The following is a 26,019-nucleotide window of genomic DNA, read 5'->3' on the forward strand; positions in this document are numbered from 1 at the left end:
TCCATCCCCGTGGGAGTCCTGTGGGCCAGAAGGGGGTCCCCGTGGGAGTCCTGTGGGTTAGGGGGGAGATTCCCGCGATCCCCGTTCCCGTACAGCTCTCTAGTGTGCACCCAATTTGATTTGATTGATACCGACCATTACAACAAGTTTAAAAGCAGTTTACATAAAACTTAATTGTTAATCCAATTTTTTAAAAAATTAACAAGCATGACAAATTTAATTAAATGAGCCAATGAGCGAAAGTAATTTGGTGCAAACAATCAATTACTGATGCCAAATGGCACCAATTTGAATTTAAGCATGCATGTTTAAATTCAAATTCATAGTCCGTATTCTATAGAGATGCGCATATAGAATTTTACGTGTGGATCTAAAAAGTGGGGTGCGGGAAGGAGGGGTATGGCCGGGCCAGGGGCGTTCCTAGAAATTGCACTCAGTGTTATAGAATAAGGCAGATCTGCACCTAATTATGGCCCCCTTTTATCAAACCGCATTAGGTTTTTTTTTATCACTGGCCGCTGTGATAAAAGCTCTGACGCTCATAGAATTCAAGTTTATTAGGATTTTATATATCGCCTATCAAGGTTATCTAAGCGGTTTTTACAATCAGGTACTCAAGCATTTTCCCTATCTGTCCCGGTGGGCTCACAATCTATTTAACGTGCCTGGGGCTCTGGAGGATTGAGTGACTTGCCCAAGGTCACAAGGAGCAGCGCAGGGTTTGAACCCACAACCCCAGGGTGCTGAGGCTGTAGCTTCAACCACTGCGCCACACACTCCTATGAGCGTCGGAGCTTTTACCACAGTGGCCCACGATAAAAAACCCTAACTCGGATTAATTAAAGGGGGCCTTAGGCACAAGGATTTACACCAGGTTTCAGTTGGTGTAAAAATCCTTGCACCTAAACTTGAGTGTGGATCCCTGCGTTAAGTGCTAATCTATAAACAGTGCTCAACTTTAAATGCTGATTACAGAACAGTGCTTAGCGCTTGTGCTTCTCAGACTGGCTGAATTTAGGATAGTAACAGATAGTTTGCATTTTAGTGACGTTTAATGTGAGCAAATGCAAAGTGATGCATGGGGGAAAGAGGACCACGAACTATAGCTATGTGATGCTGGGTTCTAGGTCAGGAGTCACTACCCAGGAAAAGGATCTAGGCGTCATTGTTGAGATCACGTTGAAACCCTCAGCTCAATAAGCAGCGGTGGCTAAGAAAACAAATTGAATGTTAGAGTGGTAGAAAACTGGAAGGCTCTTTCGGAGTCTGTCATAGGGGGAAACCCCCTCCAGAGATTCAAAATAAAGTTAGACAAGTTCCTGGTGAACAAGAGCGTATGCTGGTAGGGCTAGCTTCAGTTAGGGTGCTGGTCTTTGACCAGAGGGCCGACGCGTGAGTGGACTGCTGGGCTTGATGGACCACTGGTCTGACCCAGCAGCGGCAATTCTTATGTTCTTAAAGATGAATATGTAATAATGCCCTTGTATCGCTCTATGGTACGGCTGCAACTTGAATACTATGTGTAGTTCTGGTTGCCGTATCTCAAAAGAGATATAGTGGAATTAGTAAAGGTACAGAGAAGGGCGACGAAAATGATATAAGGTTTGGGACGACTTCCCTATGAGGACAGGTTAAAGCAGCTAGGGCTCTTCAGCTTGAAGAACAGACAGTTCAGGGGTGATATGACAGAGGTCTATAAAATACTGAGTGGAGTGGAAAGTAGAGAGTTGCACGGGGACAGAAATCCCACCAGTCCCCACTAGTATCCTGCCCATCCCCGCCCGTCCCCATAAGGAATCCCCTCTGTCCCTGCCCAACCCCATGAGGAATCCCCTCTGTCCCTGCCCGACCCCATGAGGAATCTCCTCTGTCCCCCCCCGCTCCCCCCCCAATAAAAAGCAGCAATTTACTTCTGGCAGTTTTGATTTTTTAAAAAGTCTTAGTTTATTTAAACCAACAATAAAATGCAATATAAACAAATACCAGAGAATAGAAATAAGAGATGCTTAACATCACCGGAAAGAATTAGAATAGACATTAGGTGTGACTGTAGGGTCGACCATTTCTTGTTAAAAGAGTTGGATTTTTTGGCAATATATAAAGCTCGTATCTGTAGAGCAAACAAATCTGGTTCCACCATCTGGCATAGGTACCTTGTGAGAGGTCCTTCCAAGATCCACAAATGATTTTTAATGCAGCAACAAGTAAAGATTCAAACAATACAGCATCAAAATCATTTAAAGCAGATTTGAGCGAGGCACTTTTCAGGACAAGGGATGCATAAGAAAAATGTGCCAAACCTGAACTGGAAACCCCAAAACAAACTCAGAAAGTGCTTCATTTTGTACTAAACACAATTGGTGGCCATGAGAGGGGGCTGGGCCTCCCACTTTGAGCTTAGCCCCCCTCAAAATGAACATCTCCCTTGCTGTAGCCAGTGGGACATTTTGTTTTTCCATCATCTTGATCCCAGTTTCTGCTTTTGTCTATCTTCTACTAATTCTCTTTCCAGGCCTCAGGAACCCTGGTTCCATCCCCATGGGAGTCCCATAGACCTGGGGGGGATCCCCGCGGTTGTCCCGTAGAACTGGGGGGAATCCTTGTGAGAGTCCCGCAGGACCCATGGGATTCCCGCAATCCCCATTCCTGTGCAGACCTCTAGTGGAAAGGGTAAATGTGAATTGCTCGTTTACTCTTTCAAAAAATACTAGGACTAGGGGGCATGGGTTGGCCACTGTTGGAAACAGAATACTGGGCTTGATGGACCTTCGGTCTGTCTCGGTATGGCGATTCTTATGTTCTTATGTGACACAGCTAGTCACTATGAATATTTAACGGCTTACTGGCTAACTTCAGCGGCCAGATAGACCTGATTTCTAGGTGCGTCTATCTTTGGCTGTTAGAACTTAGCCAACTCATTGGCTTAGCCAGCTATATCTCGGCCGGCTATAAAAAAAAAAAAACCCCAAGAAATTCAATGCTGGCTGCAGGATATGGCACCGGCGTTGAATTTCTGGTTTCATTGCAGACCATGGGAGACAGCTGGCTGTCTCCCGCAGTCTGAATATTGAACGGATGGAGTTTTTTGATGCCCTAACATTTAAATGATTTTAATATCACCCCTGTCCCTCTTGTAATCTTTTAAAATTCCAGATTATTACCATTACACAAACAGTGAGCAAAATACTTCTGACCAAACATAGTACCATAAAAAGCTTGTTTCATAATCCAGCCATGTGAGAGAGACATTCCAATTCCACTTGCTGAGCTTTCACCTAATCAATGCTCTCACTAGAGCTGGAAAAACACAACGGACTGTTCCCCAGGCTCTCCTGCTGGACAAGGTGAGTTAGAGCATGGGTAGCTAATGTTCCTTAATGAATGAGTGATAACTCAATAAAATAACATCTCAGTCAGGAAAATATCACTGGCTGAAAAAGGAAGAGTGAACATAGTTGGGATATGTTTTTTTTTAAACAATCTAACACTTGTCTTTGGACAGCTTCATGGAATTGGATTTATTTGGATTTTTGTATATGTGATACAGTGGTGTTTGGGACACACACCATTTAATATTTGGCACTCAAGCTGTGTGGTTTTTTTTAAATCATTGGCGATTGGTCTGTGTGGATTATTTACCTTCGGGTGGCTGATGAGTTTCAGTCACGGATAACATCAGAAGCAAGAATTTCAACATTACACCAATGATCAGATAAGTGTTTTTTTTCACTTTTCTTTAATGTTTCCTAGTTGATGAGGATACTAGCTTTATGACATCAGTAATTGATTTTTTTCAGATCTTTTATATATTGTAAATCAACAAGGGGAACAGAATGCAGCTATGATGGTTCTCGGCTTCATTGGTCTTTTGTCTCAATGACCGGTGTGTGGGGGTACTGAGCACATTCAACACAGTTCACTTATATATTTCTCTTTTTTTATTTTTAGGTTTTGTTAATAATATGTTTATTTGAATTAGGCACTGTTCTTATAACTAGTAACAATTTTTGAGTGCTTATTTACAATATAGTCCCCAAGATTTGAATTAAAATAGCCTGTTAACATGAGCAGATGTGATTCACCAGAATTACTGCATTGATAAGAGGCTGGGATTTAAGCTAATGCTGTTACCGTGTGTTATTAGTAACTCGGCCCACTGCATAAAATGGGGCCTGCAGTGAAATATAAGTGTTAATGGGCACCAGTTAGTAATTCTTGCTGTTAGTCATCAGAAATATTAAACTGAATCCCTTGGCCTACAGATTTATTCAAAGGTACTACTGTGTTACCACACGCACACAGGGATTAATGTGCATTATTTACTGCACTGTGTAAAATGAGACCTAGATAAAACAATGGGGTCCTGTTACTAAGCTGTGGTAAAAAAGTGGCCTTAGTGTGCCCTTACCCTTGCTAAAGCCATTTTTTACCACAGCTGTAAAAATGGCTCTCTTTTCTATTTCTTGTATTTTATTAGTACTGTATATACTCGAATATAAATTGATCCGAATATAAGTCAAGACCCCCCATTTTTCACCAAAAAGGGAGAAAAATGGTTGACTGGAAGATGATGATCTTACCTTGTCTCTTGTTTTTATTTCAGGTGTTGCCGCTATGGGTGAGCAAGCGCACGTTAGAGGGGGTTCAACGGCATATTTTTGATTTCATTTGGGCTGGCTGGAGACCTCGGGTGAGCAGGAAGGTTTTATGTATGGGGAGGAGTGATGGGGGGCTGGGGGTTCCCAATGTGGTAAAATATTATCAGGCGGCTCAGTTGCGGGCCCTTTTAGAGTGGCAGACGCAGGTACCGAAACCGTGGGTGGAGATAGAGCAAGGTTTAACTGACGGGGTGCCTTTGTTTCATCGGCCCTGGTTGCCTGGCAAGGTGCGGCTGGCGGGTGAGTTGTCTTCCGTTGGAACTTCTTTGAGGGTTTGGAATCAGACCCGAGGGGGTTTATTGTTGGGCAGACGCCATTCCTGGTATACGCCGTTGAGACATAATCCAGATTTTCTACCGGGAAGGGGTGAGGGAGTGTTTGCTCTTTGGGAATCTTGGGGCTTGGTTTGTGTGGGCCAATTGTGGGACCCGGTTTTGGGCCATATTCGACCCTTTGCAGAGCTCAGGGGCAAGTTTGGCTTTGGGGTACGGGATCTGTTTCCTTACCTACAAGTGGTTCATTATATCCGGACCTCGGGCCTTCTGGGGGACTTAAGGGGTGGCAAGACTCCTTTTGAGCTGTTGTTGGGTCCGGTACTCCGGAAGGGAGCTTTGTCTGCTCTATATAGGTGCCTTAATTGTCGGGGGGCCCCGCATCCCTATATGATGGCTTGGGAGGGGGATTGGGGTTCTGCTATTTCCTGGGACACCTGGGGGGATATCTGGAAGGAAGTTTCCTCAGCGGGTATTGCTGCTTTGTTGATTGAGAATGGATATAAGGTCCTTTTTCGGTGGTACTATACTCCTCAGGCAGTGGCTCGTTGGCAGGGGGGTGCGAGTGTTCTTTGTTGGAGGGGCTGTGGGGAGGTGGGTACCTACTTGCATATGTGGTGGCAGTGTAGGCGGGTGCGTGGGTTCTGGACTAGGGTTTTCTCTCGGGTGTCCCAGATCCTTGATTTCCAGATTCCTGTTGATTGGCGACATGCCCTATTATATTGGCACCAATTAGACCTAGCCTGGGGAGATGCTTTGTTTTGTAAGTTGGCATTTACTGCTGCCAGGTTGGCTTTAGCCTCCTTATGGAACCAAGTGCTCCCTCCCACGTGGGCAATGGTGGAGCAGCGCTTGCTTACCTGGCAACTTCTTTACCAATTAACGGCCTTATGGCATGGCAAACTACATGGCTATGCTTGTATTTGGCGTCGATTTCGGGCTTCTGTGGGGGTTTGTAGTAGAGGGGGAACGGGGCTTTGAGTTGAGTTTAGGGCTGGACTGGGGGAGCTTGGATTGGGGGGACCCTATTACAGTATTCCTCTTCCATTCTATTCTTTTCTTTGTATGGGGTTGGATGGTTCTCAACCTTATTGGGTGCTGTGGTTCTTGTGTTTCGTCCCTGGGGGAGGGAGGGGGGGTTGGGCTGTGTTCTGGTGGGTATTGTAGTTTATTATTGTTAGTATATTGAGATTGCACAGGTCTTTTCTAGTTGGCAGCACTTATGCTGTTCTCTGGAGCGCACTGTATTGCTCTTTGTTTTACTGTTGCTGCATTTCACATGTATATTTTGTACTTGGTGTATATCTCAATAAAAGCTTTTATTTGAAAAAAAGAAAAATGGTTGACTGGAATATAAGTCGGGCGGCTTAATATTCAAGTGCCCTGCTCTGTCAGGCTCTGCACCCAGCTCCCTTCCCTGTCAGTCACTGCACCCAGCCCCCTTCCCTCCCTTCCCTATCAGGCACTGCACCCAGTCCTCTTCCCTCCCAACCCTTGTCATGCTCTGCACCCAGCCCCCTTTCTTCCTTCCTTCCCTACCTCCCCTGTCAGGCTCTGCACCCTATCCCCCCTTCCTGCCCTGTCCTCGTAACTCCTCTGCCGCTCAACGCCGAACAGCAGTGCCAAAGCATGTTCCTGCTTGGTGCCATTCAGCGACTGAAGAAACCCGATCTCATGGCAGCCACCACTGACCGGGTTAGCGGTGGGAAAGGAGCGTAAAAATCCCGGTTTATATTCGAGTATATACGGTATTTATTTATTTTTAAAATTGATATACCATCTATATCTAGACCAGCGGTCTTCACTAATTTTTAAGCAAGGGCCGTTTTTGGGTCCAAAAGGAGTGAAAGAGAACTGAAAAATATGTTCCTACTTTGGGCCATGACACCAATAACGCTTCTTGACATTCATTTCTACCAAAACATCTGGCCTTGATCACACATGCAGAACACAGATAAACGCTATGCAAATACAAGACCATAAACTAAAAGTCATAATATACACAAACAAAACCCTAAGATGCCAGACTCTACATGCAGTACAACACCAGAAAAATAGAAAGAAAAGAATTTCTTCCAGAACAGTGCAAAATATAGACAGCAGATATAAATTCTCAAAACTGACATATTTCAATCACTAAATTGAAAATAAAATCATTTTTTCCTATCTTTATTGTCTGGTGATTTTATTTTTCTAATCATCTTTGCCCAGTCTCTGGTTGCACTTCTTTCTCTATATGTCTTAACTCTGCTTCCAGGGCCTTCTTATCCATTTGCTGATTTTCTCTCCTTCTTCACTTTCTGCCCTACATCCATCTTTATTCCAAAACAAACAAGGGGTGTAGTGGAGTATATCTATCTTTGGCATTAACTTTTAATATTCAACTTTCTTCAATTTTTCTGCTTCCTTCTCAAATTGATCTATTTTTCCATGTCTTCTCTTCCCAACTATCCACATGTACCATCTCCTCCCTCTCTCTGCCCTTCCCCTCCCCTCCATCCATGTGAACCATTTTCTCCCTCTTTCTTCTCCCCTATTCCCATCTTTTCTTAAACATCATTTGTCCATCTATCTTCCCTTCCTCACTCCTCCCATCCCTGCACACCATCTCTTCCCTCTCACTCCCCTTCCTCTCCATCCTTGTGCACCATATCTTCCCTCTCTCTCCCCCCCCTCTGGTGGTCTGACATCTTTCTCCTCTCCTTCCCACAGTCTGGCAATCTATCTTCTCTCCTTCCCTTCCCTCCTCCTCCTTTATGGTCTGACATCTCTCTTTCCTTCTCTTCCCCCTCTCCTCTACATTAGTCAGAAATTCCTCTCACCTCTTTCCCTGGTCTGGCTTCTCTCTCTCCTTCCATCCCCCATCCAGTTGTCCAACATCTCTCTCATTCCCTTTCCCCTTCCTGTGGTATGGTATATCTCTCCTCTCCTTCCCTTCTCCTCCTTTCCAAGGTCTGGCATCTTTCTTTCCTTCCCTCCCCCTTCAATAGTCTGACATCTCTCTCTTTCCCTTTCTCCCTTCTTGTGGTCTGGTTTCCCTCTCCTCTCCTACCCTTCCCTCCTCCCTAACGTGATCTCGCCTCTCTCTCTCTCCTACTTTCCTTCCCCCTCCAGTAATCCAACATCTCTCGCCTTCTCTTTTCCCCCTTCCTGCGGTCTGGTATCTCTCTCCTCTCCATCTCGTCCCTCCTCCTCCCTTCCCTGGTTTGGCATCTTTCCCTTCCCCTTCCAGTAGTCCAACATCTCTCTCCTTCCCTTTCCTCCTTCTTAAGGTCTGGCATCTCACTCCTCTTCTTCCCTTCCCTCCTCTTCCCCCCTACCGTGGACTGGCATCTCTGTCCTCCCCTCCCCAGGAGGTCTGGCATTTCTTTCTTTCTGTTCTCCCCATCCCCCCAGTCCCAGCAATGCTCTTCTTCCCCCCCCCAAGCTCCCCCTCTCCATGATCTGGTGCTTGCTCACCTTTCTTCTTCCCAGCAGCTGCTCTTTTATTCTTCGGGCCACTGGCAGTGAGAATGAATTAAACACGCTGCCTTCAGCAGCCCGGAAGCTTTCCCTCTGCTGCTGCTTCCGACCTATGCGTGGACAGGAAGCAGTATAACAGGGAAAGCTTACGGGCCACCACAGTGTGTTTACTTCATTCACGATGACAATGACCCAAAGAATGAAAGAGCAGCTGCCAGGAAGAAGAGGTGTTGGATCCCATGGGGGGGGGCATGGAACCACAGACTGCAGTGCGGGCCACCCAGAATGTCTTCGTGGACCGCCATTGGCTCGTGGGCCTTGCAATGAAGACCACTGATCTAGACAGTTTCCATATAAAACAAACAAAGCATAAAATTAACATTACAAAAAGCTGAGTCTTCATGACATTTCTTGCCCACTTCCATCTATTGCCTGTACAAATAGAAATCTTTCCTTACATGAAAGCAGATACAAATAGCTGTGCTTTCAAAAGTTTTTAAAAATTTCAATTTGCCAGCACATAGGCATAATTGCCCTATCAATGTGTTCCACATTTAAACACCTGCCACACAAAAAGAAGCTGCTGTAATCTCAGCATATCACACTTTAGTCAATGTTTCAAGTAATGACATTAGCGCAAGGCCATTAAAAAATTAGAGTGTGCGCACTTACTGCCACCCATTTTGTAGGTGGTAAGGGCTCATGAGCTATTCCTGTGCTAATGAGTTAGAACGTGGTAATGTAGCTCTGCTAACTGACTAGTACACTCTGACCCAGATACATGCCCTCAAAAAAACACTATCCCCCTCCATTACTAACGGGTAGCGCAGGTTTTAGCATCAGTAGTGGCAGTAACTGCTCCGATGCTCATAGGAAAACCCACGCTACGCATTAGTAAAGGAGGCGGTATATTAACTATATTAGTGCATGTTCATAAATCTAGCCATATTTGAAAAAAACAACCACCACCCCATATTCATTCATTTGAAAGCTAATAAAACTAGCATTATACAAAATAATTTCAGCGCATGCTTGCAACTTCCACAATGTTTACACACAGCCATTAATCTCGGTGCTCCTCATACATTTAGCATGACGAAGCCAAGGAATCAAGTTTGACAAGCTGAGCAACAGTGACGTCCTACACATTCATGTCACAAACACTGCCACCATCATTTCCAACTGCTCGCCCTGATTGCATAATTGAAATCTCACTGTGGCGCACCCTGTATTCATGTATGTTCATCTTTTAGAAATGTGATAAATAGCAATTTGCCAGCTGTTTGCCAGCACCAGTTTTGCAGCTTAACCATCGTGACACAAGTAAATGCACAAAAGCATTTCGACCTCAGTTTACAGGCAGATAAAATTAGGATAATGGCAGTCATGGTCCCTCCCCCCCGAAAAATAATAACTGCCAGCCTGTTATAGGATACTTCACAAGTAAAAAGGGACGTAACCGGTTGCCTTGATTGTTTTCTCCTTCCCCCCAACTCTCTCTTTTACTAAGGTGCGCTATGCTTTTTAGCGCCCGCTAGACACGCGCTAAATGCTAACGCGTGCATGTTATCCTATGGACGCGTTTGCGTTTAGTGTGCGTGTTGATTTAGCACGCGATAAACACGTGCTAAAACGCTTAGCGCACCTTAATAAAAGAGGGCCTAAGTGTTTGTCACAGGACTAGGTTTAGAAAAGGTAATACACATCCTATTGCAGGGCACACATAATAAGGAAACAATCTTGAATAAACTGGAATGGGTAAGCGCAAATTGATTATTCACTCTTTCAAACAATACAAAGACTAAAGCAGTGGTTCCCAACCCTGTCCTGGAGGACCACCAGGCCAGACGGGTTTTCAGGATAGCCCTAATGAATATGCATGGAAGAGATCTGCATATAATGGAGGTGCCAGGCATGCAAACCTTGCTCCCTGCATATTCATTAGGGCTACTTAAAAGTTACAAGGTAGTACATTTAAAACGTAAGAAGGTTCTCCAGCATCTTCCTATTGTTTTGAAACTCGTGGATCTTCAGTGCTGGAACAATAATGCTACGCAGGTTTTTATGGCAAGGTAGGAAACCTCATACACAAGTTCCCAGGGAAAGAAGTGGTTTAGGCTTACTGGATGCTGATATATATCACTTGGTTTGAAACTGGACAAAAGATAGTGAGTTGTTCTGTAACTTGACCTTGGAATCACAATTAAGTAAGCCATATAGTTTGGCATATGTTTTGCAGGTCCCGTGTCAATTGTTGCCACCTTCAATAAAGCATAGCTTGCTATTTCAATTAATGCAATAGCATGGCATTGTATGCTTTGATCCCTAGGGAGAGGAGCTTCATATACACCTTATCTTTCTCTGATGGGGAATAATGCATTTTGTTTTGGTCTTGAAGGTACAGGAATTTCAGGAGTGGCAGAGAAAATATGTCATTTATGACATGTGCTTGATGAAGGAGCTACGGTAATCTTATCTTTTCATATATTGATCTGATGTTATGCATTGGGTCTCTTTAATCTGTTTAAATATATGCAAGTGCTTCATTAAGTGGCAACCTTACTGAGTCAACAGGGTCTTTGCATGCAAGCCGGCTTTATATGCCTCCATCTTTGATAGCCAAAGTTTGATCAATAAGAGTAGCTAGTTATCCTAAATGTGCCCATGTGGAAGGTGCTTATATCCATTGCCTCTGGGCTGTTCTCAGATTATGCAGTTTTGGGAAACTCTTTGGCTTCACTGGTATGATTTGTTAATGGAAACTGTAACTATGATCAAGGAGGTGTGTCTCCTGGATAATACTGACGATATTGTACTGCCAAATAGTGAGCATTAATTATTTCTTCAAAAGGCCTGTTTAATTGTGAAAAAATTGCATTTTAATTCAATGGATACACCCAGACTCACCTAGTTTCTTTATGGAGAAATCTTATGAATGAGCTTTTTCATATGGAGAGATTTTCTGTGCTTCAGGCAGGGGAGAGGGCAATCACTACATTTTTGGCAATATGGACCCCTTTATGGGATCCTTGACTATGAGACTGTGTAGTATTCTTCTGAATTCCTTAAGAGTGGGACGTTCATGATGTATTGATTTCTGATGGCAGGTGGGGAGGGGAGGGCATGAGACCTGAATCTTTTAGTTGGAATTGTTTAATTACTACTATTTATCAGTTCTATAGTGCTGAAAAGCATACGCAGCACTGTACAATCAACATGCAATGGACGTTCCCTGCTACAAAGAGCTTATTATATAACTGGACAGACAGACATGACATACAGGGGTTGGGGAGTTTCTTGCAGAGAGCATAATAGGATGGGCCTAGGTAATTTTATGGTGAGTGGGAGTTAGGAGTTGAAGGCAGCATTGAAAAAGTGGGCTTTTAGCTCGGATATGAATACTGCCAGAGACGGCGTCTAACATAATGACTCAGGCATCCAGCACAGCAAGGTGGCGAATGTTACGCCGATCTTCAAAGGTGGCGAATGTTATGTCGATCTTCAAAAAAGGTTCGAGGGGAAATCCGGGAAACTACAGACCGGTGAGTCTGACCTCAGTACTGGGAAAGATGGTAGAGGTGCTGATAAAGGACCGCATCATTGATCACCTTGATGGACACGGTCTGATGAGGACCAGCCAGCATGGTTTCAGCAAAGGCAGATTTTGTTTGACGAACTTGCTGCACTTCTTCAAGGGAGTAAACAGGCAGATAGACAAGGGCGACCCAGTCGACAATCTATAGCTGGATTTTCAGAAGGTGTTCGACAAGGTTCCACATGAACGACTACTTTGGAAAATTGCAAGCCATGGAATCAAGGGTGAAATACTCACGTGGATTAAAAACTGGCTAAAGCATAGGAAACAGAAAGTGGGGGGTAAATGGACAATACTCGGACTGGAAGAGCGCCACCAGTGGGGTGCCACAGGGAGTTGCCGTACAGTGAGAGATTAGAGAAACTGGGCCTCTCCTCCCTTGAAAAGAGGAGACTGAGAGGGGATATGATCGAAACGTTCAAGATACTGAAGGGAATAGACTTAGTAGATAAAGACAGGTTGTTCACCCTCTCCAAGGTAGGGAGAACGAGAGGGCACTCTTTAAAGTTGAAAGGGGATAGATTCCGTACAAATGTAAGGAAGTTCTTCTTCACCCCGAGAGTGGTAGAAAACTAGAACGCTCTTCCGGAGTCTGTTACAGGGGAAAACACCCTCCAGGGATTCAAGACAAAGTTGGACAAGTTCCTGCTAAACTGGAACGTACGCAGGTGAGGCTGGACTCAGAGCACCAAATGGCCCATATTCTATTAACAATGCCCGATAACAAAACCTTCCAAAGAGAAATAAAGACCCTGCTATTCAAAAACTTTGTCAAGACTAACTAATGTCATGCCAAAGCATCCCTCATTTCAGCTCCAGACACAATTTTATAATTAGCACCTAATCCTGTAACACTCCTGGAAATGTCCAGCTGACCTCTTTTGTAATCCACTGCAACGTTAAGGCGGGATAGAGGTTGCTAATGTAATGCAATGTAATGTGATGTGAGCGTGGCAGCTCTCACGGAATATAAGTCGTACGGCAGAATTTTGCACAGATTGTAGGAGAGAGAGATGGTTGAGCGGAAGACCTTAGAGAAGCAAGTTGCAGTAGTCTAAGTGAGAAGTGATAAGGGTTTTAGTAGAGTGTTTTAGTAGAGTGCTCAAAAATGAGAAGTCAATTTTGTTAGACTGAAGCTCTTAGACCTTATTCAGAAGGAGCCAATCTTGTTACTTTTGGAGTATTGTTTTAAGTGAGCCGAAAGACAAACTCTATAAACTATGCCAGAGGGAATCTAATTTACATAAAAGGCAGAGAAAGACTAGTTCATTTGCATAACCCAGGAACTCTAGCATTGTGTTTTCTTGTTCCTTACCAGAAGGAGTCTCAAAAATATTGAACAATAAAGGTGTTATCTTATCTCATGAAAAGAATATTATCCAACTGCTGGGAGCAGCTGTTTTTCAGGGAGAGGAATTCACCCTGACTATACAAGCTATTAGGAATATGGACTACTGTTACTGATGCAAATGTGTGTGTAGGTGTCTCTAGCCCTCTATATTAGAGACAAAGTGCTATTCTCAGCTCTAAAGAGCTAAGGATCCAATCTGTTGCCTTAACTACTTTCTAAAGCATTAAGGTTGGGGGGTTTTGTATATTCTCTTTGGACACTTTCTTTTTAGCTATAAAAAAGGTGCTTTCCTATAAAAAAAAATTCTCAACCCAGTCCTCAGGGCACCTCCTTTGCCTTGGGTAAACTGTACATTTTTTTTGCAAGTAAATATTTATAAGACTAATCTTAAGCTTAAATTTGGAAATGTAAGTCATTAAATCCCAAACGTACCTTCAGAACCCTGGGCACTTTGAGCAGGCAGAAGTCCAAATCATCTTATAACTGTGGCCAAAGTATATCCCCCTCTCCAGATTTCCTGCCTGTTTTCTGCTCCCATTCTCCTGGCAACTGAAAAGTACCATACTTCCAGCTGGGCTTTTTTCTGGCACTAAAAGCCTTCCTCAGTCACTAACTCTAACTCCCAGGGCTTCTGCTAAACACCATGCCTCCAATCCAGTTCTCCCATCTTCCATCCCTCTCCCCCCAACAAATACCAAACTCTCTCTTGCCCTGCTCCCTAGTCAGCCAGGGAAGATGCTGAAGAATTCCTTGGACAACTGACCAACATCACTGCTCTCTGTCTGTCCCCACTGAATCCTTCCTGATCTCATTCTCTATACTACCTATGAACATGGATGCACCTAATCCTCAAGCTTAAATGGAGAACACATGCATTCAGATTAGTACAAATAAAGTTTTAAAAACTTTAGGCATATTGGTAAATGATATGCAAAGCATTTGAGTTCTTTACCAGCACTGATGAAATTGCAATACCTGACAAAGAGCTCATCTAAATCTTTCAGTCGCCACAACAGGTCTAGTAAGCCAGTGCTGCCTATAAACTAAAGCAAATATACCAAGATAGTATTATTAAACTTGGGTTCTAAACATAAACCTACAAATAAAAAGTAAGAGGTGAAGTGTCAATCTTTTTTTTGATTCTGTCAGGCCTGGTGCCACGCTTAGACAATATAGCCAACAACTACAATTACAGACATAAGCAGTCCCCCAAAAAGCTTATATTCAATGACAGAAAACCATGGAGAAAATAAGTAAACAACATCAAAGATACTTTGGAGTAGCCTGATATTCAGGGATGTCCATTTCAAATTCTGCTGCTGCTCCTTGTGATCTTGAACAAGCCACATAACCCTCCATTGCTTAAGTACAGAATTAGATTAAGGTCTCCAGGAACAGGGAAACACCCAGTGTACCTGAATGTAACTCATCCAGAAAAAAACAAAACTGGACCAATACTGCAGCATCAATATCAAGAACTTATGTTTTATAACTATTCCTTGCACTTGGTATTAATAGGCGTCCTAAACCAGGATATGATCTCATCTGGTAGAAAAGAAGAAAACTATATTTAATCTTTCACAATTATTTTTTGTCATGTATTTGCTACATGGCAATATGAGGGCAGTGCTTCTCCCTCCATATTCGCGGTGATTAGGGGATTGACTAACCCTCGAATACGGAAAACCCGCGAATAACAGTAACGTAACGTGTGTGTATATATATATATATATCTAATATAATAAAAGGCTACTCGTGCATGCACACTCCCATCTGCGTGTTCCGTTTTCCGTGCACTGTAGGGCACTGCAGGTAGGAGTGCGCATGCGCCAGAATCCCCCCCGAGGCGGATGTTGGCGGCGGCGGCTGTTGGCGGCAGATGTCGGCCGCGGTGGCTGTCGGCGGCGGATGTCGGCTGCGGTGGTGGCAGGCCGCGGTGGACAAGAGCTACAGTAAAAATAATTAAGTGCCAACTTCTAAGACCTCAAACCCGAGACTCACAGGATAAAACTAAAAAAAAGGGAGACACAATCCCACCACGTGTCAGCTTGAATAGAAACCTCCAACACCTGCCCCAAAAATGCCAAACAACTGTTTAGAAGAATGATAAGTGAAGTCCTTAAGATCTGGATGTAACACATGCTACAGAATGACCAATCCCTACTGATTCAAAAAACTATGCAACTTAACCCAATCAGCCTGTCCATTACTAACATGCCTGGGCACATGCACACACACACACAGGGAAGTGGTGGGAGAGAAATGGTGCTGCATAGGAGGCAGGGAGAGAGACAGATAGATAGATAGAAGGAAAAAAGAAAGACACAGGGGCAGGGAGAGACACAGAAAGACAGACAGACAAAGGGGGGCCAAGGAGAGAGAGAGACAGCAGGAGGGAGAGAGAGACAGAAATAAAGACAAACAGACATATATTCTAGCACCCGTTAATGTAACGGGCTAAAATACTAGTATATATATATATATAAAAATAATGCTAGCAAGCTCCAGAGGGCAGAAATACACAGAGTGCCGGGATTGAGCTGAAAGGGAGAAGTGGGCAGATCGGAAGCAGCTGCGGGCTCGCACTTGAAAGCCTTACCCGCTACGGCTCACTCCTGGAGGCACCGACTCCGGTAAACACTCCCAACAAGGTCAGAAACAGCAGGAAACCCCAGCCGCAAACTGCCTGCCCTCTCCAGCAATTGACCAGCGATATCAGAACCGGCTTCCAACCCCCCATTTGAAGCAGAAGCCCCCGGCTCAGCCGCCCCTCCCACATCTCGGGCTCTAAGCAGTACTCCTGTTGCACCACACTGACAAGCCCTCCCTCTTTCCAAGGGACTTTGTGTAATCCATTCTGATTGGTTGATGTGACTCCCTGCAAGAAACAGATCAGTCACGAGATCACTGAGAATTGAGTGAAAAACAGAAACTGCTCCCAAACCTGACCTGGTTGTGGAGCACCTTGCAGCTAGGGCCAGTTCTTCAAATTAACATTTGAAGCTTCTGAATTTTTATCGGTACTGTGCTCATGGATGACATAAATTGGGGGGGAGGAGTCAGCATGCTAAAAATCGCGAATAATCAAAATCGCAATTGCTGAAACCGTGAATACAGAGGGAGAAATGTATACACTATTTGCGTATTTTCTTTCTAATTTTTTCAGGAGGGGGCATGGCATGGGTGTAGAAGCGTTATCTGGCTAGCCCATTCTGATAAGTCTGTGTTATCCAGTTAGTATGCACTAAACATAGTGCCTGATAAATAGGAGAATGACCTAATTTTTTCACAAGTCCCACATATTAATGGAAAAATGAGTGCAGGATTTTGCCCCCCCCTCCCAAATTCCTTAATATACTGCCCCAATAGAAATTGGTTTACTGCGTGGGAAAGTCCTATGTTATACACTAAGCCCATTTCTTAACTTCAAGTTTTCAAGTTTCAAGTTTATTAAAAAAAAATTTATACCGCTTATTCAAATTTCTAGACGGTGTACAGTAATAAAAAAAAATATCTTAAAAGGAACAAAACAAGTTGGAGTTAAAATATTATACAGAACCGTGTTAGGTTAGTAGACACATACAAAAACATATATACTAACTGCACACAATTAGGAAACAAGGGTAGAACTACAATCTTTGAGAAAAAGCAGACTTAGGGGTAAAACAGTAGGTGAGGGTAGAAGCTGTAATTGTTTTAGTCCTGAAAAGAACAGTTTTTATCCAAAAGCATCTTCAAATAAGAATGGTTTTAGTTTTGCTTTAAATTGCTTTATCGTGGATTCGATTTGTAAGTGATTAGGCAGCGAATTCCAAAGAGAGGGTGCAGTGACCCCCCTTTACAAAACCACAGAAGCAGTTTTTAGCGCAGGCCGGCGCCCTGAATGCTCTGTGCTGCTCCCGACGCTCATAGGAACTCTATGAGTGTCTGGAGTAGCTCAGAGCATTCAGCGCGCCATCCGGTGCTAAAAGATGCTTTCACGGTTTTGTAAAAGGGGAGGATAGTTTAATAAAAGGGCCCTATAACCACCATTGGAAAAACATAAAACTGAACTCCAAAAAGAAATGAAAAATTAAAATACATCCATCATGTAAAACCTGGGAATTATCCAAATTTTTTTTTTTTTTTTTTTTAAAGCTCCTCTTATCAAACCAAGGTAGAGCTTTTACCACAGGCCGGTGAGGTGAATGCTTTGCAGCTCATTTACTTCCTCCTTTACAAAGCCGTGCTAGCATTTTTAGCGCCAGCCGCCGTGGTAACAGCTCAGACGCTCATAGGAATTCTATGAGCATCAGAGCTGTTACCGCGGTGGCCAGCACTAAAAATGCTAGCACAGCTTTGTAAAGGAGGGGTCAATTCCTATGACTGTTGGAGCATTTACCTTGCTGGTCAGTGGTAAAAAGCTCTACCGCAGTTTGATAAAAGGAGCCCAAAATGTAAAACTGTTACTCCCCTTTCAATTCTGGATAAGCCTGCTGAAACAGTCAGAGTCTAAGAACAGTACCTCTTGACACCTGTCAAATTCCACCATTAAAATTTCCACCATTATTATATTCATCTTTAATGTATCTTATTGTATTTATTTCAGTTTTGAACTGTATGCATTATTTTTATATTCTGAACCACACTGATCAGACTACATTAAAGAATGTTTCTTTAAATAAAAAATAAAATAAATTATTTATGCACTTGGAGTGTGTATTGGCAGCAGGACTGTGATTGTGCAGCCTACATGAAGCCTACATGTGCGGCCCATAACAAACACACAGTAGGACTAGAAGTGCAGAACAGCACAGCTGGCACGAAGCCCAGACCTTACCAACCAAACAGGAAGGAGTGTGAGGCAACTGAATGCATAGCTACAAGGGTGCCAGTTCCCCGACAGCTGAAGATACATAGCAGGTGCCTGTGCCTGTGATTAAGATAGAGAATTTAGCGAAGGCTACAAGTCTGTTTTATATGTAACGATTTTGCTTATGGTACCATATTAAGATTATTTTTGGACTTCTTAATTCTTGTGTTGTGATCCAAAACAAAAAAAAAAAAAATCTCCACTTACAGCATATGAATCAAACCTATACTGTACTAACTTAAGATGATGAATGTTCCTGGAGAAGAGTCCATAATTTGCTATTTAGGTAGATGGAGTGGGGAGTGGGGAGTGGGGGAAGAGCCACTACTTATCCCTGGGAATGGTAGCATAGCTTGCTACTATTTGGGATTCTGCCAGATTACTTGTAACCTAGATTAGCCACTGTTGGAAGCAAGATTTTGAGCTAGAAGGATCATTGTTCTGACTCAGTATGGCTATTCTTAGGGTTATATATCATAAAAATAACAGAACTAGGCATTGATTTAAATACTCAATGCTATTTTCATATGCCCACAGTAATCTGTGAGTAGTGGTAGTGATCATATAATAAATTTAACAACAGGGGCTTCAAAGTTCATAAGGAATATTCACTCTATAATGGGGACATTGTCTCTCTTAATGAGTTTGAATTATTCCTGGACCTTCTAAACAGAAGAGAGCAGATCTTTATATCTTAACATAAGTAAATTCAAAAACATTCAATATGACTTAGCTTGCACTCCAGCGGTTTCTTCATGCTAACGAAACTAGTCAGTCAGTAGTAATACTCCAAGCAATCCAAAAAGTTTGACACAATCATCAAAGATCAACTCTTTCTCAAATCTCGACAAGAGGCTCTGGCCAAAGGCCTTATTTCACACTGCTTCATGCCGCTCTGTTTAGAAGGTCCAGGACTCTTTATGTTTATTCTGTGACTAGTGGCTAGGATTTGGTAATAGTTGGGATTAGCAATTTTTTAACCTGAGAAGTGTTTTCTCCAAATTTGGAGTTTTTTCTTCTCACATTTTTCCCCGCTACCGGGCCAATTATAATAATTCAAACTCATTAAGGGAGACAATGTCCCATTATAAAGCGAATGTTCCTTAGATCACTACTCACATATGAAAATAGTATTGAGTATTCTTAGGGTTACCATAGGGCTCCAGAAAAAGGAGGATGGATTGAGACATCTGGATTTTACTTCCACTGAAAGCAATGGAAGTAAAACTCAGATGTCTCAATCTGTCCTTTTTCTGGAGCCATATGGTAACCCTAGCTATTCTTATTGTGCAAAGAGTTTCTGCTAATAAGTCAATCTTGTCTGATTGTTTTCCTTTGATGCTTGGTGGGGGAGGGGGAGTGTAATCTTAGGAAAGAGGATGGATCGAAAGATGAGGTAAATGCTATCATATCAAGAGTTCTGAACTCCTTGTGGTGCTCATTGAATGTCATGATCCAAAACAAAAAAAGATCTCCATTTGTTTTATGAAATCAAACATATACTGCACTAATGCAAAACGAAACTTGTCCCTGTGCAATAAGCGGGAAGAGAGGAAGTGTGCAGAGTTTCTACTTAATCTAGACAATCTTATCTGATTGTTTTCCTCTGATATGGGAAATTAGGGGGGGATGTATATTCTTATAATCAAATCTAGAGAAAGGAAAGAGGATGAGCTGACAGGTGAAATAAACTTAAAACAAGCGCAGACAGCTGACTCTCAACCACAGTTTTATTCAAAATAGCGCTGACCTTTTGAATAAAACTTTGGTTGTGGGCTGTCCGCATGCTTATAGACCCCTGAAGAAGCTGATGTTCGGTGAAACGGGTCCCCGTTGGGCAAACTAAGCTGCTATTGTGAATGCTTAATTAGCTTCTGAAAGATAAGTGCGGATGTAACAACACTATTTATTCACTTGAAGTGGTTTGATTTATCCACAAATTAATTTTTGCACAGAATATTAGTAAAATTTTGATAGTGAGGTTTGAGCTCAATGAAAGAAAAGCTTCACCTGCTTCAAACTGATAGTCTTTATTAATTGACATCAGTGCTGGCACTCTGAGATCTCTACCTCTTATGAAATAAGTGCAGGTTGTGAAGTTGCGTTACAAAATCTTGTTGGCTATTGTTCATTTGAAGCTTTCGAGGTTTTCATCCATTGCTGGCAATTTAGCCTTACACTAGATTTTTACAATAGCATCCAACGGATGCCAAGTTACCTAGCTCCACAGGCTGAAGGTATTAGAACAGGCCTTGATTTGTTGCATTATGGGACATGAACAACTGAATTCAATAGGCAAGATCAGAAACAAATCCCACAGTGCTTTTTGGTGCTAATTCAAAACCAGGCCTGGCCCAAAATCTCCAGCCTGGAACTGGGTAACCTGGCATCTCTGATCCCTTTCCCCTTTGGCTGTCCCTTTAATTCGCTGTATGTACAGTTTCTCTTTATTGTATTTACAGTTTCTCTTTATTGTAAACCACTTCTCTTTATTGTAAACCGCCTAGAAGTCGCAAGATTGTTGGCGGTATATAAGAATAAAGTTATTATTATTATTATTAATAACAGGAGTATCAAAGTCTCTCCTTGAGGGTTGCAATCCAGTTGGGTTTTCAGGATTTCCCCAATGAATATGCCTGAGATCTATGTGCATGCACTGCTTTCAATGAGATCCCTGCTTAATAACATGGTTAGGCCTATCCCAGGGGTAGGCAATTCCAGTCCTTTAGAGCCGGAGCCAGGTCAGGTTTTCAGGATATCCACAATTAATATGTATGAAATGGATGTGCATGCACTGCCTCTTTGAGATGCAAATCTATCTCATGCATATTTATTGTGGATATCCTGAAAACCTGACCTGGCTCTTGCAGACCGGAATTGCCTACCCCTGGCCTATCCTACAATGACGGAAACGCGTCTCCCCCAACACCTCTTCCACGTCCAAACATCCAGTCTGTTCTGCAACGGCGGGGGAGGGGGTGTTTGCTGCCCTTCTTTGCCAACATAAACAAGCTAGGCAGGACCTCTCCTGAAGGTTAATGTAGTCCAAGCGCGCAACAAATCCAGCGGTGGATCGCTGTGCAGTGAATACAAATCCCAGATGACTACGTGTGCGACGGGAGGGAAGGAGAAACACGACCCGCCACCGTGATGTGACGTCAGCCGCACGCCAGACCAATCCGAGCGTGCGCCGAACCGAAATGTCAACAAAACAAGAAGCGCAGCCACGTGACAGAAGGGCAACAAGCCAAGCACAGGCGCACAATGGCAGAGTGGAGGGAGGAGGGGGAAAGGGCCTGGGCTGTCTATAGCCTCCTCTCAACGCCTTGTGATCGCTGCTTTCCCAGGAACTCGGAGGCTGTTTCTAAGAACTGGGGGAAGGGGCTTCAAATGCAACAGGCAACAAGAAGAAAAATAAACCACCAGATGCAAACCCCACAATCCTTCCACATCACCCCCAAAGCATTTAAATACAGTTCTGATATCACCACAAAAAAGTTGCTAATGCTCATTTCAGTCTATTTTTGTTAATATTACACATCTTAGCTTTGCCCACCAATCTCCGCCCGTAAGCATTTTTCATTATAATAAGAGTAATACATACCTGGAAGTCAAACAAGGCAACAATATTTTCGTGTTTTAACTCCTGAAAACAATAACACACACGATTAGTCTTCAACAACAGCGCCCGAGGCAAGGCACTTTATGTTAACCCGTTGTTTTCACACTGACCTTCAATATTTTGATTTCTTTCCCCAACAGAGTTTGCGATTTTGCAAGGTTTTTCTTTTTGATGCACTTTATTGCAACTTCGAGATCTTGTTTCTGATAAATAAAAAATTACATTTATGTAAACAATTCTTGGAACTAATTAACTGTTGGGATTAGGTCTGCTCTCAGATCGAAGGCACCGCAAGAACTCGATCCAAAACCACAGCAGCCAAACTTGTCTAGGCTTGTCTTACTGTATTTACAGTCCATTTATTCCCATTTTTTTTTTAAAGCTAAAAATGTTAGTCCCTGTTTTCCACAACAGAAGAAAGATGTGAAAAGTAAAGGTGATTAAAATGAAAATGAGAACATATGGATTTGGATTTCTCATCGGTTCTAGGAACAGATACTAACTTAGTAAAGTGCTCGGTTTTGTGTAATACAAATGTACCTACTAAATTGCACGGTTGAACGCACAGGAGAAGACATCATCTGCTATTCAGGGAAGATTAATTTAGCAAATAAAATCCCTTGTGCTCTCTCCTCTATCCCTAATTCTAGCATCAAAGTCACTTGTCAAATAGCATTACCCCCCCCCCCGGAAAAAAAATCTGATAGTAGAAAAGGTATCAATCCCATAATAAAAAAAGTATCTGTCTATATATTGATATATGAAGAGAGAATGATCTTTTATGTTTACCTCTTTGCATCTCCCTTTGAAAACCACTGCAAAGGCTCCATGACCGATGAGATCTTTTCTGCTGAACTCAAACTTCCCCACCGTCTCCATCCTCCCAGCTTCAGCTCTCCCCCAGGAGAGGTTACCTATGTGTGTGCATATAACGATCTCACACAAAATACAAAATAATAATACAACAGATCGAATAAAAAATCAAGAGCTGGGGGCCAGCTGGAAGAGCAGCGCCGCTCTCCTGTCAACCTCCCGGCAGTCCAAGATGCGGCTCCCAGCTCCCATTTGCATGGGCTGTTTTCCCCTTACAGAAAAATCCTTTTGGTTCATGTTAGGATCCGGAAGAAAACCAGTGTCAATTATGAACATAAAGATGAAACGAGATACCGGGCCAGCTCGCCTAGCGCCTTGCCATGGCGATGGCCGTAGGTGGGGGGGTTGGGGAGATCCCCGTGAACAAACCCGTTCCACCTTAAAAGAGTCGCCTTGCCTGCGCAAGGCAGGGACTCCCTGTCGCGTACCGGCTGCGGCGGACAATGGAAGCGGTCGAGTACAGGACTCCAGGTGCCAGAGCGCCACGCAGGCGCACTGGGGGACAGAGAAGGGGGCGGGGAGCATTTAAAGGCGTAGTGCTCTGGAGCAGGAGAAGTTGTTCCACCGTTGTTGTTTACTTTTACAGGTGCTAGTCTCCGTGCTTCTGCTTCAGGTCATACGACATTGCTGAACCAGGCCTGGTTTTAAGTATGCATGCTAATATGAGCAAATAAGCAACATAGTAAAGGATGGCAGATAAAGAAGAACAGTATGGTCCATCCAGTCTGCCCAGTAAGGTGGCTAAAGTCATACCAACCAGCCACTCTGTGCAGGTATCTCCCCAGGAGTGTCCCGAGCTGGAATTATGCCCTGTGTGACATGCTCAATAGTAGACACCAAAAAGTCCAACAGGACAGAGAACCCATGGGTCTAAAACAGTACAAAAGGAAGTGGGAATAGACATGAGCACTCCACTGAAGAACACTGATGCATTTTCAAAAAGCTTCCATAGCTTTTCAGTGATTTTGGTTACTCTGGCATGTTAGTTGGACCGAGCTTTGGTTTTATCCCAGACCTTTCATCTGTGAACATATACGCCACAGTGACCCCTGATGCAGGCGTTCTTCAGACGTCGAAACTCAGTGCTGTGTCGGGTCCACAGCTTCTGTTTGGGTCCTTTTTTGAAATAAACAAGTTGGTTTTACATCAGTGTTCTTCAGTGGAGGGCTCATTGTCCATTCCCACATATTCCATAGTAGAGCATGACATGGGGACAAACTTTTCCCGTCCCCACAGAAACTCAATTTCCCTGTCCCTGCAAGCTTTGTCAATCTCTATCCCTGCCCCATTGCTGTAAGCTCTGCCTTAACCACACAAGCCTCAAACACTGATGATTTTAAAGTGTTTGAAGCTTATGCAGATGAGGACAGAGCTTGCAGGAATGGAGCAGGGGCAGGAAAAGAACTCAGGGATGGGACAGAAAAATGACTTCCTGCGGGGACAGGAAAAAATTTGTTCCCATGTCATTCTCTAGTCTACTCCATTGTGTCCTTACCCTGCTTACCATGCCACAACATAGACAGTATATAGGGAGCCATTTTTGTGCCCAGCGCTCTACACAAGAGACCACCTTGAGCACTTTCTTTTCAACTTGGGGTCAGCAGCGTCTAAACGGCATAGGCACTGCACTATGGGGACTCCGAGAGGCAAAAATTGTCCTCCGACCATCCCAATAATCTCTTGGCAGCCCAAGAAAAGGATCTGGGTATCATTGTAGATAATACGGTTAAACCTTCCGCCCAATGTGTGGCGACGGCCAGAAAAGCAAACAGGATGCTAGGAATTATTTAAAAAAAGATGGTTAACAAGACTAAGAATGTTATAATGCCCCTGTATCACTCCATGGTGCGACCTCATCTGGAGTATTGAGTTCAATTCTGCTCTCCTTATCTCAAGACAGATATAGTGGTGCTAGTAAAGGTTCAAAGAAGAGCGACCAAGATGGTAAAGGGGATAGAACTCCTCTCATATGAGGAAAGACTAAAACAGTTAGGGCTCTTCAGCTTGGAAAAGAGACAGCTGAGGGGAGATGTGATTGAACTCTACAAAATCCTGAGTAGAGTAGAATGGGTACAAGTGGATCAATTTTTACTCCATCAAAAATGACAAAGACTAGGGGGACACTCGAAATTACAGGGAAATAATTTTAAAACCAATAGGAGGAATTTTTTTTTCACTCAGAGAATAGTTAAGCTCTGGAATGCGTTGCCAGAGGATGTGATAAAAGCGGATAGCATAGCTAGTTTTAAGAAAGGTTTGGACAAGTTCCTGGAGGAAAAGTCCATAGTCTGTTATTGAGAAAGACATGGAGGAAGCCACTGCTTACCCTGTATCAATAGCATGGAATATTGCTACTCCTTGGGTTTTGGCCAGGTACTAGTGATCTGGATTGGCCACTGTGAGAACGGGCTACTGGGTTTTATGGACCATTGGTCTGACCCAGTAAGGCTATTCTTATGTTCTTAAGTTCCTTGGGAACATTGAGGAACATGTGTGTGGAATATCGTAGTATCAGTGGACTGTTGTATGGATTTTAACTTGTTATTTTGAGATTTTTGTATGGAAGGACATTGTTATGAGTTTAAAAGTTTTTGGGGGGGATGCTCACATGACACAGGGAGCACAGAGCACGTTGAAGAGCAAGAGTGTTGAAAGCAGTGAACATAGTAAAACCCAGCCGCTGAACGATAAGTAACATCTTTTTTATCTTTTTCTTTGCTGATTTGTCATCATTTTTGCAATTATTGATATCGCCCGCCTACTTAACCTGCTGTGGAGCAGTACTGTAGCTGTAAAGAAGGTAGGGAGGGTGCTTTGATGTCATAAAGCTATAGCTGGTGGAGTCTGCTGCTCCAATACCTGAGCTTGTTAGCTTTTTCACTGAGCACATTTACTTTAATTCATAAAGTTTAGTTTTTTATTGTTTGTAATAAATTCAATTCTCTTTATTGAGAAAACTAGAGTTTTACTCCCATTTTTTTGTTTGAGACTCTTTTTTCTGGAGCCATATGGTAACTCTAGTTGCCCATACGTGGAGGGGCATAATCGAAAGGGATGTCTAAGTCCATTTACATCCATCTCTCAAGTCATCCAAAGTTAAAAAGAGCCTAAGACACATTTTTGAAAGAGACTTCCAACTTTTTCTTACTTTCGAAAATCGTCTAATTATGCGTCCTGCTGATCTGATCGTTCAAGCCGCTAAATCGTCCATCTTTATACCACATTTCCGTCCAACTTTCCGTCCAAGTCCAAAACACCTAGAACAAGCCCAGTTGGACGTGGGAGGGATCTGCAAAGTGATGAACTGCACACCCAGACATGCCACCTAAATAGT

General features: G+C 43.2%; 1 protein-coding gene across 1 annotated transcript in view; it reads right to left on the reverse strand.

The window, feature by feature from the left end:
* Positions 1-23,142, reverse strand: part of ULK1 (unc-51 like autophagy activating kinase 1) — a 176,226-nt gene extending 153,084 nt beyond the window's left edge. Inside the window, exons 1-3 of the mRNA XM_033957048.1 lie at positions 22,602-23,142; positions 21,923-22,015; positions 21,795-21,836 (exon numbers count right to left, since the gene is read on the reverse strand). Of these exons, the coding sequence (XP_033812939.1) occupies positions 21,795-21,836; positions 21,923-22,015; positions 22,602-22,691 (225 nt within the window). The 5' untranslated portion in view covers positions 22,692-23,142. The remainder of the gene's footprint in view (positions 1-21,794; positions 21,837-21,922; positions 22,016-22,601) is intronic.
* Between the last annotated feature and the right edge of the window lie 2,877 nt (positions 23,143-26,019).

This window comes from Geotrypetes seraphini, chromosome 8, assembly GCF_902459505.1.
Source record: "Geotrypetes seraphini chromosome 8, aGeoSer1.1, whole genome shotgun sequence".
NCBI classification, from domain to species: Eukaryota; Metazoa; Chordata; class Amphibia; order Gymnophiona; family Dermophiidae; genus Geotrypetes; species Geotrypetes seraphini.